At 42.7% G+C, this 12527-nt stretch overlaps 1 protein-coding gene across 5 annotated transcripts in view; it reads right to left on the bottom strand.

The window, feature by feature from the left end:
* Positions 1–12527, bottom strand: part of STK32B (serine/threonine kinase 32B) — a 310710-nt gene that overhangs the window by 43560 nt on the left and 254623 nt on the right. For 4 of the 5 annotated variants that reach the window (XM_006216367.4, XM_072946368.1, XM_072946373.1 and 1 more), the window contains one exon: positions 12062–12151. The exons of the other annotated variant lie outside the window; for it this stretch is intronic. In XM_006216367.4, the coding sequence (XP_006216429.2) occupies positions 12062–12151 (90 nt within the window). The remainder of the gene's footprint in view (positions 1–12061; positions 12152–12527) is intronic. 5 annotated transcript variants of the gene reach the window in all.

Raw genomic sequence — 12527 nt, 5'->3', positions numbered from 1 at the left:
CATTATTATGCCCATTGGGCCAACCTCAAATAATAGGACATGCTTTATTTTTCATCTTCTATGACTTGCCTGGTAGTCTTTATCTTAGTCTTTATATTCATGAACTCCTACTCATACTTCAAAATCCAGACCAAATTTTCTACCCCTCTGTGGAGTGCTCACCAAGTCCCCTCCTGTTCCTCAGTTCTCCTATTTTCCCCTCTCCTGACCAAGTGCATCCATCTATGTTCTCAATTCTCACCAAACCCTGACTGTTCCTCCCCTGCAGCCCTGATCATGCCATATTGTAATCAAGGACGCACATGTCTGCCTTCCTCACTGGACTGTGAGCTCTTTGCACAGAGATATGACTAGGTCAGGGCCATAACCTCAGGGATTAGCATGAAGCTGGTCTAGAAGTAGGTGCTCAGGGGATCAGAGTAGCCGAGGCTGAAGTCACAGAGTCCTGGTGTTGGGTCTCAGTGGCTCCCTTTGCTGTTGACCCCGGGCAAGCACTTAACCACTGCAGAAGTCTCAGAATTCATGGAATAATAATAGTGCCCGCCCCCTAGCGAGATAATGTACGTGACTCAATTAAAACATAGGCTGATGTATTTAGCAAGGTCCCGACAGATGTGAGCAAGTTATTATTATATCAATTCATTGTTGAAGGAGAAATGAAATGCACACACCAACCGAAGCCCAACTCCCAGAGGTACGTGTTTGCGTATGTTCCTCCAGATGATTTAAGAGCTCTCTCATCATTCTTTGCATTAAAGCGTGCTGAAAAGCCGTGGGAGCAGGGATCGGCAGCATGCCTGGCCTCTGTCTGGACCCCTTGGGGGGAACTCATGTTTCTTCGGCTTTATATCCTGGTAGGTGAACTCAGGTGTCACACACACATTCATCTCAGATGAAATGAAACTGCTGCATCAGTCTGACAATTTCTCTCTCTCAGGGGATGCTAGTAGCATTAATAGCAACACAAGACTCATTTCATTAAGGTATATAAGACACAGCTCAGGTGTGGACCAGGAGGACCTCACATGTCTGCATGGGAAGAGGAAGAACAGGGGAAGTTTATCTTGCTGAGTAAATACAGAGGCTCTGATGAGGTGCAGAAGCAGCAACTGACGCGCCAGCACCAGAGAACTACTCCAGACTCCGTGCCAGACTAAAGTACCTGATTTTTTAAAAAAGACCTTTGCATACTAAGTAAGTCAGAAAGAGAAAGAAAAATACCATATGGTATCACTTGTATGAGGAATCTAAAAAAATAAGACAAATGAACTTATATATAAAACAGAAACAGACTCACAGATGTATTCTGGAGATTCCTCAAAAGAGTAAAAATAGACTTACCATATGGTCCAGCAATCCCACTCCTGGACATATATCCAGAGGGAACTTTAATTCAAAAAGACATATTCACCCTAATGTTCATAGCAGCACTATTTACAATGGCCAAGACATGGAAACAACTGGAATGTCCATCTACAGATGACTGGGTAAAGAAGCTGTGGTATATTTATACAATAGAATACTATTCAGCCATGAAAAAGAATAAATCAATGCCCCTTGCAACAACATGGATGGACCTGGAGACTGTCATTCTAAGTGAAGTAAGCCAGAAAAAGAAAGAAATAAACCCTCCCCTGGATGTCCAGTTTTAACCAAAAGTTACAAGACACATGACAAAGCAAAAGGAAAAACAAAAACCCAATGTGAAGAAACAAAGCAACCAGTGGAAATATACTCAGAGAGGGACTAGATATTAGAACTAACAGACAAGGAATTAAAACTATATGAAAATCTCTTCATGGAAAAGGTGGGCAACATGCATTAAAAGATGGGGATCTCAGCAGAAAATGGAAATTATTAAAAAAAAAAGGTGTAAATGTTAATTAAGAAAACCCAACATACTGCCAGAGAGGAGGCATGCCTTCAACAGGTTCATCAATAGACAGTAAAGAAAAGGAGTGAACTTGAAGATAAATCAAAAGAAATGACCAAAAATGGAGCACTGAGAGAAAAAAGTGAAAGAAAAACACACAGAGCATCCAAATGCCGTGGGAAGATATCAAAGGTCTAAATTATCATAATTGAAACCCCCAAAGTGGAGGGAAGAAAGAGAGAGAGGGAGAGAGAGAAAGAGAGAGAGGAAAGTATTTGCAGATAATGACAAAGAATTTCCCAAAAATGAGCCACAGATCTAAGCTCAGAGAACATCAATGAGGATAAACATCAAAAAGAAAGAAAAACAACACACTTAGGCACATCTATCTAAAACAAAGGTAAACAGAAAATCCTGAAGGCAGATGAAGAAAGAAGGTCTATTACCTACAGAGGAACCAGGGTATTACGGCAGATTTGTTGTTGGAATCAACGCAAATGTGGAGTGACATATTTAAATGCTGAAAGAGAAAACAGCTGTCAACCCAGAATTCTCTTAAAATATCTTTTAAAAATGTAAGGCAAATAAAGAATTTTTTCCCCAACAAATACAAACATGAAAGAATTTATTGCCGGTAGCCTCTCCCTGCAAGAATTGCTCAAGGAAGTCCTTTGGGTAGAATGACTATGATATCAGATAGAAATCAAAGCTACACAAAGAAATAAAGAACTCTGGAAATGGGTAAAAGGAAGTTCATATAAAATCATTGTTTCTTATTTTTAACCACTGCAAGATATAACTGACTGAAGCAAAAAGAAAAATAATTAATTATGTATTTATAGCACAATAAAACAAAAGATGGATTGCAGGACTTGGGAGCATGTTACTATAACATTCTCACATCACACACGAAGTGGTCTGATATTTCAAGGTAGATTCTGATTAATTGAAGATGTATATTATAAACATAGGGCAACCTCTAAGCTTATAAAAAATATAAATACTAAACCAATAGAGAAGTTAACGCAGAATCATAAATGATGATCAACTAATCCAAAATAAGGTAAAAAAGAGGAAAAAAAACCCAAATAGAACAAATAGAAGAAAGAGTGAGATGATGGACTTAAACCCAACCATGTCAATAATTATATCAAGTATAGATGGTCTCAATCTCAATGGAAAGAGAGACCGTTGGACTAGATAAAAAAGACTGCCTACAAGGCATGTATGTAAAATATACAGACACAGATGGGGTAAAAACAAGGGGATAGAAAAGACATAATCAGGTTTTGCTAGAAAGGCTGATACTGATACTGGTTCATAAGGGCAGACTGAGAGAATCTCTTCCCTACTCTGTGTTCGATGATGTCCCGTTGGTAACTTGAAATCAGCCATGATGAAAGTACTGCCATCAAGAAAGTCAGCAGAATCTGCAGATCAGGGCTTTATTTCTTCTTTATCAGATTGCTAGTCACTAAACATTCCCCAGCACACTGCTGGATGCACTGTGCGAACGCTAACCAAAAGAAAGCTGAAGAGGCCATATTCACATCAGACAAAGTGGATTTCAGAGCAAGGAACAAGCTGGACATTATATAATGATAAATGAGGCAATTTATCAAGAAGATGTAACAATCTTAAGTGCGTACGCATCTTAAAACAGAGCATTAAAATACGTGAGACTGAAATGCAAGCAAATGTGGACAAATATCCCCAACTACAGCTGGAGATTTCAACACACTTCTCTTAGTAATTGATGTAACAAGTAGACATAAAATCGATAAGAATGCAAACAAGACCTGAACAGCATTATCAAGCAGCCTGGCCTCACTGACATTTACAGAACACATGACCAGATGAGAACAAACAGGTGCCTTGCAAGTAAACATGGAATATTCACCAAGATAGGTAATTTCTAGGCCATAAAACAGACTTTACCTATTAAAAAAAGAAAATAAATTATACGGGGTATTTTTCTGACCATCACAGAATTAAGCTGGACATCAACAACAGAAAAATACACAGACAACTCCCGAATATTGTTGGAAATCACAGAATACATGTGTAAATAACCCTGAGGAAGTCACAGGGAAGTTAGAAAATGATTGTAACATAATGAAAATGAAAACATATCAAAATTTGTGGGATACACTAAAGCTGGACTTAGAACAGAATTCACAGCATTTAACACTTTTGTTGGAAAAAAGAAGTTTCAAATCAATGATCTAAATTTCTTCCTTAAGAAAACCGGAATAAGAAGAATTAATTAAACCCAGAGTAAGCAGAAGGAAGGCAGAAATAAAGGTAAGAACAGAAATCAATACAGTAGAAGATAGAAAAATAATAAAGAAAAATCAACGAAGGTGAAAACCTGTTCTTTAAAAGGGACAATACATAAGATAAATTTCTAGCCAGAATGACTAGGAAAACTCTAGAGGAAATCCAAACTACCAGTTCAGGGATGAAAGAGGGACCATCACTGCAAAATCTATACTCACTAAAAGGTTAATAAGGGGTTTTACAAATAACTAACCGAAGTCCTTGAAAAGTGAAGTGAAACAGAGGAATTCCTTGAAAGATACAAATGACCAAATCTTACTTAAGATTTGTTGACTTTTTCTTATCTAAGAAAAAGACAAGTAAACAGAATTGACCCATGTTTATTAAAGAAATTGAATTCATAGTTAAAAACTTTCCTGCAAAGAACCCCAGGCCCAAATATCTTCAGTGGCCAACTCTACCAAAAATGTGTTAGAAAAAATGCCCATCTACACAGGCTTTTCTGCAAAGTAGAAGAGGAGGGAACATTTCCCAACTTACATTGCCAACATTACTCTGATACCAAAACCACACCAAAATGTTAAAAGAAAACTACACATTTCCTCATGAACGAAGGTAAAAATTATAACTGAGATGTTAGCAAATTGACTCCAGCAGTCCATAAAAAGGAGAGTACATTATGACCAAGTGGGCTTTACTCTGGGAATGTAAGGCTGGTTCAACATTCCAAAATCAGTGTATTTCAAGGGACTACAGAAGGGAAACCATATAATTATCTTAATAGATGCAGAAAAGGTATTTGACAAAATTCAGCATTCATTTATGATGAAAAACCTCAGAAAATTGGAAATAGAGAAGGAAACTTCCTCACTCTGACGAGGATCAACTACAAAACTTGTAGCTAATATCACGCTCAGCAGTAAAAACAAAACAAATAAACAAACAAAAACCGATCTGACTTCTGGCTCAAATCAGGATCAAGACCAAGTAAATGAAATGTTCTAGCCTGGGCAACAAGAAAGGCATGCAGACTGGAAAGGAGGAAATAAAGCTGCCTCTATTGCAAGCATGACTGTCTACACAGAAAGCCTAAAGAATTTACTAAAAAAACTGATAGAACTGATATGTGAACTTAGCAAAATTACAGGACAATACAAGGCCAATACACAAAAATCAGTCATATCTCTATAGATTAGCAATGAATACCTGGTAACTAAATTTTTAAAAAATGTACCACTTGGATAGCACCCAAAATTCGTAAGACAGATACACATATAACAACATATTTTCCAAACTGGTTTGCTGAAAATTTTAAAGCACTGATGAAAGAATCCAAAATGACCTAAATATAAGGAGAGAGGTTCTCTCTTCATGGATTGCAAGAGTCAACATTGTTACGATGTCATCTCTCCCTAAACTGATCTATAGACTCAGTTCAATGCTAACAAAAATCCAGCGGGATTTTTTTTTAGTAGAAACCAACAAACTGATTCTAAAATTTATGTGAAAAAGCAAAGGATACAGGAGAGCCAAAATAATTCTGAAAAGAAGAAAAAAGTTGGAGGACTCTCACTACCTGACTTTAAGTGTCAGTGAAGCTACAGGAAAGTGTGAGATCAGCTAAAACATACACAGATGATAGATCAGTGGGAACGAACAGCATCCAGAAACACTCCTGCACGTTTATGGTCGATTGAGTTTTGATGAAGTTGCAAAAGCAGTGCAGTAAAGGACAGTCTTTTCAACAAATGGTGCTGGAACAGGTGTACAGTTTTTGCAAGTAAATGAAGCCTGTCTTACACTTCACACCGTAATCAAAAATGAACTCAAAATGGACTACAGCTCTACATGTAAAAACCAAGGAAAACAAGAGGAGAAAATCTCTGTGACCTCATGTGAGGAGAAGCTGTTTAGATACGCCCCCCCAACCCAAGGTTAATAAATGAAAAAGGAAAATTGGGCTTCATTAGAATTTAAAACATCTGCTTTTAAAAAGACTCCAGTAAGGTAAGTCAGTGACTGGCGAAAATATTTGCAAAATACATGGACTTATTCCCAAAATGTATAAGAATGATCAAAACTTGATAATCAAAAAGACAATCCAATAAATCAATGGGCAATGATTTGAACAGATATTTCACAAAGAAGGTGCATGGATGGCAAATAAACAAATGAAACTATGTTCAACAGTTTGTCAGAGTCTTAGAAAGTTAAATGTACCCTTACAAATGACCCAGGAGTCCCTCTTCTAGATAATTATTCTAGAGAAGTAGAAGTTCATATAAAACGAAGTTTGAATTAAGTTCATATAAAAATCTGTATGCAAATGGATTATTTATAATTTTATAAGACTAGAAATAACTCAAATCTCCTACAGCTGGTCATGGATAAACCAATGGTGTCTACTCATCCCACGGAGTTCTGACCAGCAATCAAAAGGGAAGCTACTGACCCGCACCACACGGCTAACTCTCAAAAGCACCATTCTCAGTAAAAAAGCCAGATTCAAAAGGTTCTCAACACTGTGATTCTGTTTTTTAGACTTTCTGGAATAGTTAGAAGTATAGGGGTAGAAAATTAATTACTGGCTGCCAAGGGCTGGGATGAGGGCGTTTTGGAGGTGATGGAACTCTTCTGTATCTTCATTATGGTGGTGGTTATAATGACTGTGTATGCTTGTTCAAATTCATAGCACTATACACTAAAAGAGTACATTTTACTGCCTGGAAATTGTTCTTCAAAAAATAAATATCTCAAACTATGTATTTGTCAGTTTGATGATTTGTAAAGTGATTGTCTCCCTTGCAAACAGCTAAACCAATAAGGGCAAGAATATTTCCTGTTTGTTCAAAGATGTATCAATAAATCTCTGTTGAATGGAAGGATGGATGGATGGATGGGTGGATGGATGGATGGATGATTGGCAGGTTCTCAGTAAAGATATTGGGCCCTGGAGCCTCACTGCCTGGGTCTGAACGCTGGTTCTGTCACTTTTTCTCGCACGGAGGGCAGCAAACTTCACTTTGCTTAACCTCCATCATTTCTGCAAGGGAAGTCCAAGCAGGGCCACGCATGGTGTCTCCACAACCATCCGTGTTTGCTCACTGCAGCATCCTGGGGAGGGGACTCACATTTGGTGAGTACTGACAGGGCACAAGTGCCATCTGTATCCGCCATCCCCAGCCAACTGAGATCCTATCATGAACTAGGATTTGTCTGGGGGTCTGGTTCCCCGACTAGACTGTCGGCTCCATGACGCAAGGGAACATGACTTGGCTGTGGGCTCCAGTGCTTGGCTTAAACCAAATCATCAGTCATCCAAATAGCAACAACAGCAACAATAACAACAGTGATAACATCAGCTACCAGCTAGGTGCATCTCCCAGGGGCCAGCGGAGACGTGGGAGACACTCACGTCTCCCCATGCTTCACCGGGACCCATCCGTGGACGTCCAGTTACCCACTTGCTTCTCCAGGGCCACTCATGAGACCAACCCTGCAAATCTGATCACCACCATCTCCTGCGCTGAGCTTTCTGCTGTTCAAAGACCCCCGGGGCTTTGGCCGGCCGCACCCTCCTGCCCACCCTCTCTTGCTCTGTAAGCCATAAAAACGCGGAGCTGCTGGAGTCCCCAGCACACAGTGCTGGTTCACTCCCTGTGCCTTTGCACGGGCTGACACGGTCTCTCCTCGTCCCCACACGGCAGGTGAGCTCCCAGTCTAACTCAGGTGGTCACTTCCTAGGGCACCCATTTTCTCTGGGACCTGTGTGTATCCCTGCCCGCACAGCTGTCCGCCCTGCAGATGCTGCGCTCCCGAGGCCTGGGAGGGCATCGCTCCCCCCTGCGCCCCAGTGCCTGGCTCTGGGCCCCGCCCCCATAACACTCCAGTGTTTGCTGAAAGGACACTCCAGCTCTTCACTTCACCTCCGATGAACAAACTCTGAAGGCCTGGGCGGCTGCTGGAACGCCTCTGACTTCTAATCTGGCACCTTGCAGGCAGATCTCTTCCCCCTGTTTGTGAATTCCATCTGCTCTTTTAATTAATGAAAATTCAATTCTATGCAAATGTTTCTTCTGGGATCATCCTTCCTGAGCAACCTGTGGGAGCTTACTTGTCAACCTGGTCCCTGAATCCGTGTTTGGAACATTCTGGGAACTTGTTATTGGGCCTTTGAACTGAACAGCTCAAGTGAACGAAATCAGCACGCCTGTCACTTGGCATCAGGAACTGACAGCCTGGGATCTGCAGGGTGTGCCTTTATCGAGAGGGCGCCCCTCAGCCCCATCCTCCCTGCCAACCTCCCGCTGCCTGGCACTGCCAGCCCCTACAGTCTCTGAAAATACATCCGTTTGATAAACCAGTTGTGCCCTCTAAATCCCATAAAAATCTCTCTGGTGCATTAGTTCCTTAATTCTGTACTGAAGCTCCTTGAATTAAAAGGACACCAGAAGCTCTCAATCCTGGGTACAGCTGAGACAATACACTTTTTTATTGTTTGAGAAATATGGCTTTCTGATACAAGAACTAAGTGTTAAAAAGGCAGCTTGGCATAGTGGTAAGATCCTGGACTTTGGACCCAAAAAGACATGGCTTCAAATTCTGCCTCCTTCATGTGCCAGCTGTGTGACCCTAGGGAGGTTAACTAACCTCTCTGAGCCTCAGATAACTCATACATAAAATGAAAGAGATGTAGAAACATCACGTGGATCTTCGCATTTAATCCAACGCAATGACAGATGTGGTAGGGTCTCAATACATGTCGGTTTTCTTCTCCTTTTTGAAGGTGGGACCACTGAGGAGAATGGCCAACTGGGTCACCACTGGCCTGCTTTCCCAGAGGCTAAGAGCCAGGATAGGGCTGCCTCAGACATCAGTGGGAGGCCAGGGCATGACACTGAGGCAGTCTGGGAGAATCTGCAGCACATGGTGGCAAAGCAGGGGCAAAAAGGTCAGGGCTGGGGAACACTGTCTTGAATTTCTCCAGTGGTCCAGACCCTACTTTCCTGGAGATCAGTTTGCTTTTTAGAAACAGCCCAAAGGCAGCTGGAACAAATGCACAGGCTAATGGAGGAAACTGCAAATGGGAGAGCGGCCCCGCCTTCCCTCTGCAGATGATGACTCTTCCTGCCTCCACCTGCCCCTCCTGGCGAGGTGCTCCCGGCTCGGAATCAGTGCTCTCCTCTCCTGTGTCCGCCCTGGGGGCTGCTGTCGCTGCCACGGCCTTGCTGCATCCCTGTGCTGGCAACCTCCCAGTGCACAGACCCGGTCCACATCACCCTCCAGATGCTGGAGTGCACCTGACTACTCTGAAGTTCCTCCAGGCACCTCACATTCAAACGCAGCCCTCCCACCACCCCCGACGCCCGCTGCTCCTGCGGTGTCCCCTACACAGAGAACATCCCTGGGATTCACTCCAGTGCACCACCCAGAAGCCTGGAGGTGACCTTATCCCCTCCTTCACGCCCATTCTCCATCTCCGAGTCCTGCCCATCTGATCTTGTAATCATAAAGCAGTGACCTCCATGGATGGAACTACCCCAACTCTGGATCCTTCTGGATCCTTCTAGAGAGGGGTTTCAGAAAGATCATCAACAGTGAAAGCCTTACTGGGGTCTGTATTCAGCATCCCAAGAGGACTCTCTGAACTGAACAGACCCACTCGTCTGTGCACCCTCTGGTGTTCACACGGACCTGGGCCTTTCTCACCACCAGCGTCAACCTGGGCGGGTCACCCAGCCTCTTTCCCAGCCCGTTTCCTCAACTCTAAAATGAGAGTAAATAATTGTGCCGACTTCATGCTTTATAATTAAATAATAATAAGGATTAAATAAGGTTATGGGTAGAATGCCTGGCATAATGTAAATACTAAAAAGTATTGTTTCTACCATTATTCATTGCCAAACTTCGCTCATGTAACTTAGTAAGTTAAAGATGAATGACACCTTTATGATGCTGTGGAGTCTGGAGAGATGATGACATAGTCTTTGAATCTCCACAATCCACACGTTGAAAACTGGCAGAGCAGATACATGGCTAAACCAAAACCCACGGGTGACACTCACTACAAAACCAAGTCATCCCCCCAAATCCCAAAATATAAGCAGGTGGGGACAAATCAGCAACAGTGACAAGCCCTCCATGGCGGTGATTTCTGTACAGAAGGAAACAGGAAAGACAGGGCAGCATGTGCTGGACCAGAGGACCAAGAACTGCGAGACAGCCAGCGGGCATTAACTGGGAAGCCAGCTGGCCAACCTGAGAACGGCAGCTGGGACCAGGAAGCACGTGCCCAGGCCCACCCCAGGCGAGAGGAAAGGGCCCTTGGTGAGCCCTGCAGGGGCAGGAGAATCTGTGACACAAAATCCCTTCCATCAACCCAGCTGGTGCTTCCTTCTAGGAAAGATCCCCAGGAGAGACTGTTGAGAGTGAAACCAAAATTGAGCAAGACGGGGACCCTACAGGCCAAAGGAAGAGGCGGTCCAGAGAGAAGCGGGCGAGTGGAACCGGGCCAGGAGCTCCCAGGTAGCAAATTGCCTTGGGTTGTGACCCTTCACATAAAGAACAGAAGAGGCAAGTCTGTTAAGTTGGCAAAGCCACCCCGAATGACACCATCTTCCAAAGGTTTAGGAAAACTAATATTGCATGAAAATGAGCAACAGCAAAGTTCCAGGAAAGTATCAAAGATAAAGGAGAAGAAAAGAGCAGAGTAACAGTGTACAATGAAAGTGCATCAGAAAAGACAGTGCGGTGGACTGTTTTGTTAACAGCTCCCCAGTGGATCAGGCCGACTGATATCCATGCCCAGTGCAGTCCCCTCCCACATGGTCCCTGGTCTTCATCATGTGACTTGCTTTGGCCAATTAGACGTCAGGAAAGGTGAAGCAAGCAGAGGCTTGATAAGCTTGTAGGAGCTGGGTTCTCCCTGAAACTTCTGACACCATGTAAGCAAACCCACTGTGGGCCCCTTGAGGATGAAGGACCACACAGAGAGAGGGGCCCGCTCATCACAGCGGTCCTGGCTGGTCCAGCAGCTGCATGCGCAGGCCCAGCCAAACCCAGCAGAAGAACCGCTCTGTCAAGCGGCAGAACTGTGATGAATAATAGATTGCTATTATTCTAAGCCACTAGGTTTTGATTTGGTTTGTTACGTAGCAACTGATAACTCATACGTTAAGAATTAGTAACTAATAGAGACATTAAGAAAATTATGCACGACATGAAAGAATACATACATTGTAATTTAAAAATGTAGAAATATGGCCAGAGAAACAAAGGTAAAATTATTTCAGTAATAAATACTTTGCTAGAAAGCACGCAAAGCAAATAAACACAACAGATAACGCTTTAAAATAAAGAGAAGGAAAAAACTGCGAAAAATTTAAACAGATGAAGAAAGAGATATGGAAGATTTGAAAATGGCAAGTACTGAAGATGGGCAAAGAAGATCCAACATTCAGGTAGTAGGCATCCTTAACAAAGAAAACTACAGTAAGGGGACAGACTGTATGCTAAAAATGACATTTTCATCAAAAGTTCTAAAGAGAAACAACCTGAAACTACACATTGGAGGATCACTGTGTACCTAAGATATAAATCCCAAATGGCCAACACCAACATTACATTCCCACAACACTGTAAGAGTTTAAAGAATAAGGGTTTATTGTTTGTTTGTTTTTTTCCTAAGTTGGAGCCAACTTTTCTGGCTGGGTAGGAGTCCTCTAGAAAACACAGGAGAAGGTCTTCCTGGCAGGGGAGACAGACTGGGTGAAGGTCAAAGGTGTGAGAGAGCATGGTACAGACAGGGCATGGCTGGAACCAGGTGAAGTGGTGAGACTGGGTGAGTGAGGGGTAGGACGATAAAGCAGAAGAGGAATGCTGAGGCCTGAGGGGTCCTGGAACACTCACCCATGTAGGGCTTGGTCCCGGCCATGGAGGAAGCCTTTTCTGCTCCTTTCACGATCGTTGCTATGTTGAAGTCTGTGATGTGAACGTGCCCTGGAGATAGAGCAGAAACAGCAGTTAGCAGAGCTGCAGGCAGATGGGTTACTTTCTTGCCAGATTTAAAGCTGTGGTCTGTGAGGGTGGGTACAGGACGAAAATACCGAAAATACCGCAGCTTCTATTTACACTAGCATGTTATCAGATACTTTGAAAGTATCTATTTTTGGCAGCATCATTCACAGTAGCCAAGCGACAGAGGCAACCTAAATGTCTATCAACAGACGAACAGACAAAGAAAATGTGGTACGTATATACAATGGAGTATTACTCAGCCACGAGAAAGGCCATCCTGCCATCTGGGACAAAGTGGATGGACCCCGAGGGCATTATGCTATGTGAGGTAAGTCAGACAGAGAAAGAGGAAGACTGC

The sequence above is a fragment of the Vicugna pacos genome, chromosome 2, assembly GCF_048564905.1.
Source record: "Vicugna pacos chromosome 2, VicPac4, whole genome shotgun sequence".
Lineage (NCBI taxonomy): Eukaryota > Metazoa > Chordata > Mammalia > Artiodactyla > Camelidae > Vicugna > Vicugna pacos.
Note: the sequence above shows the minus strand (reverse complement) of the source record. Positions and strands in the feature narration are given on the sequence as shown.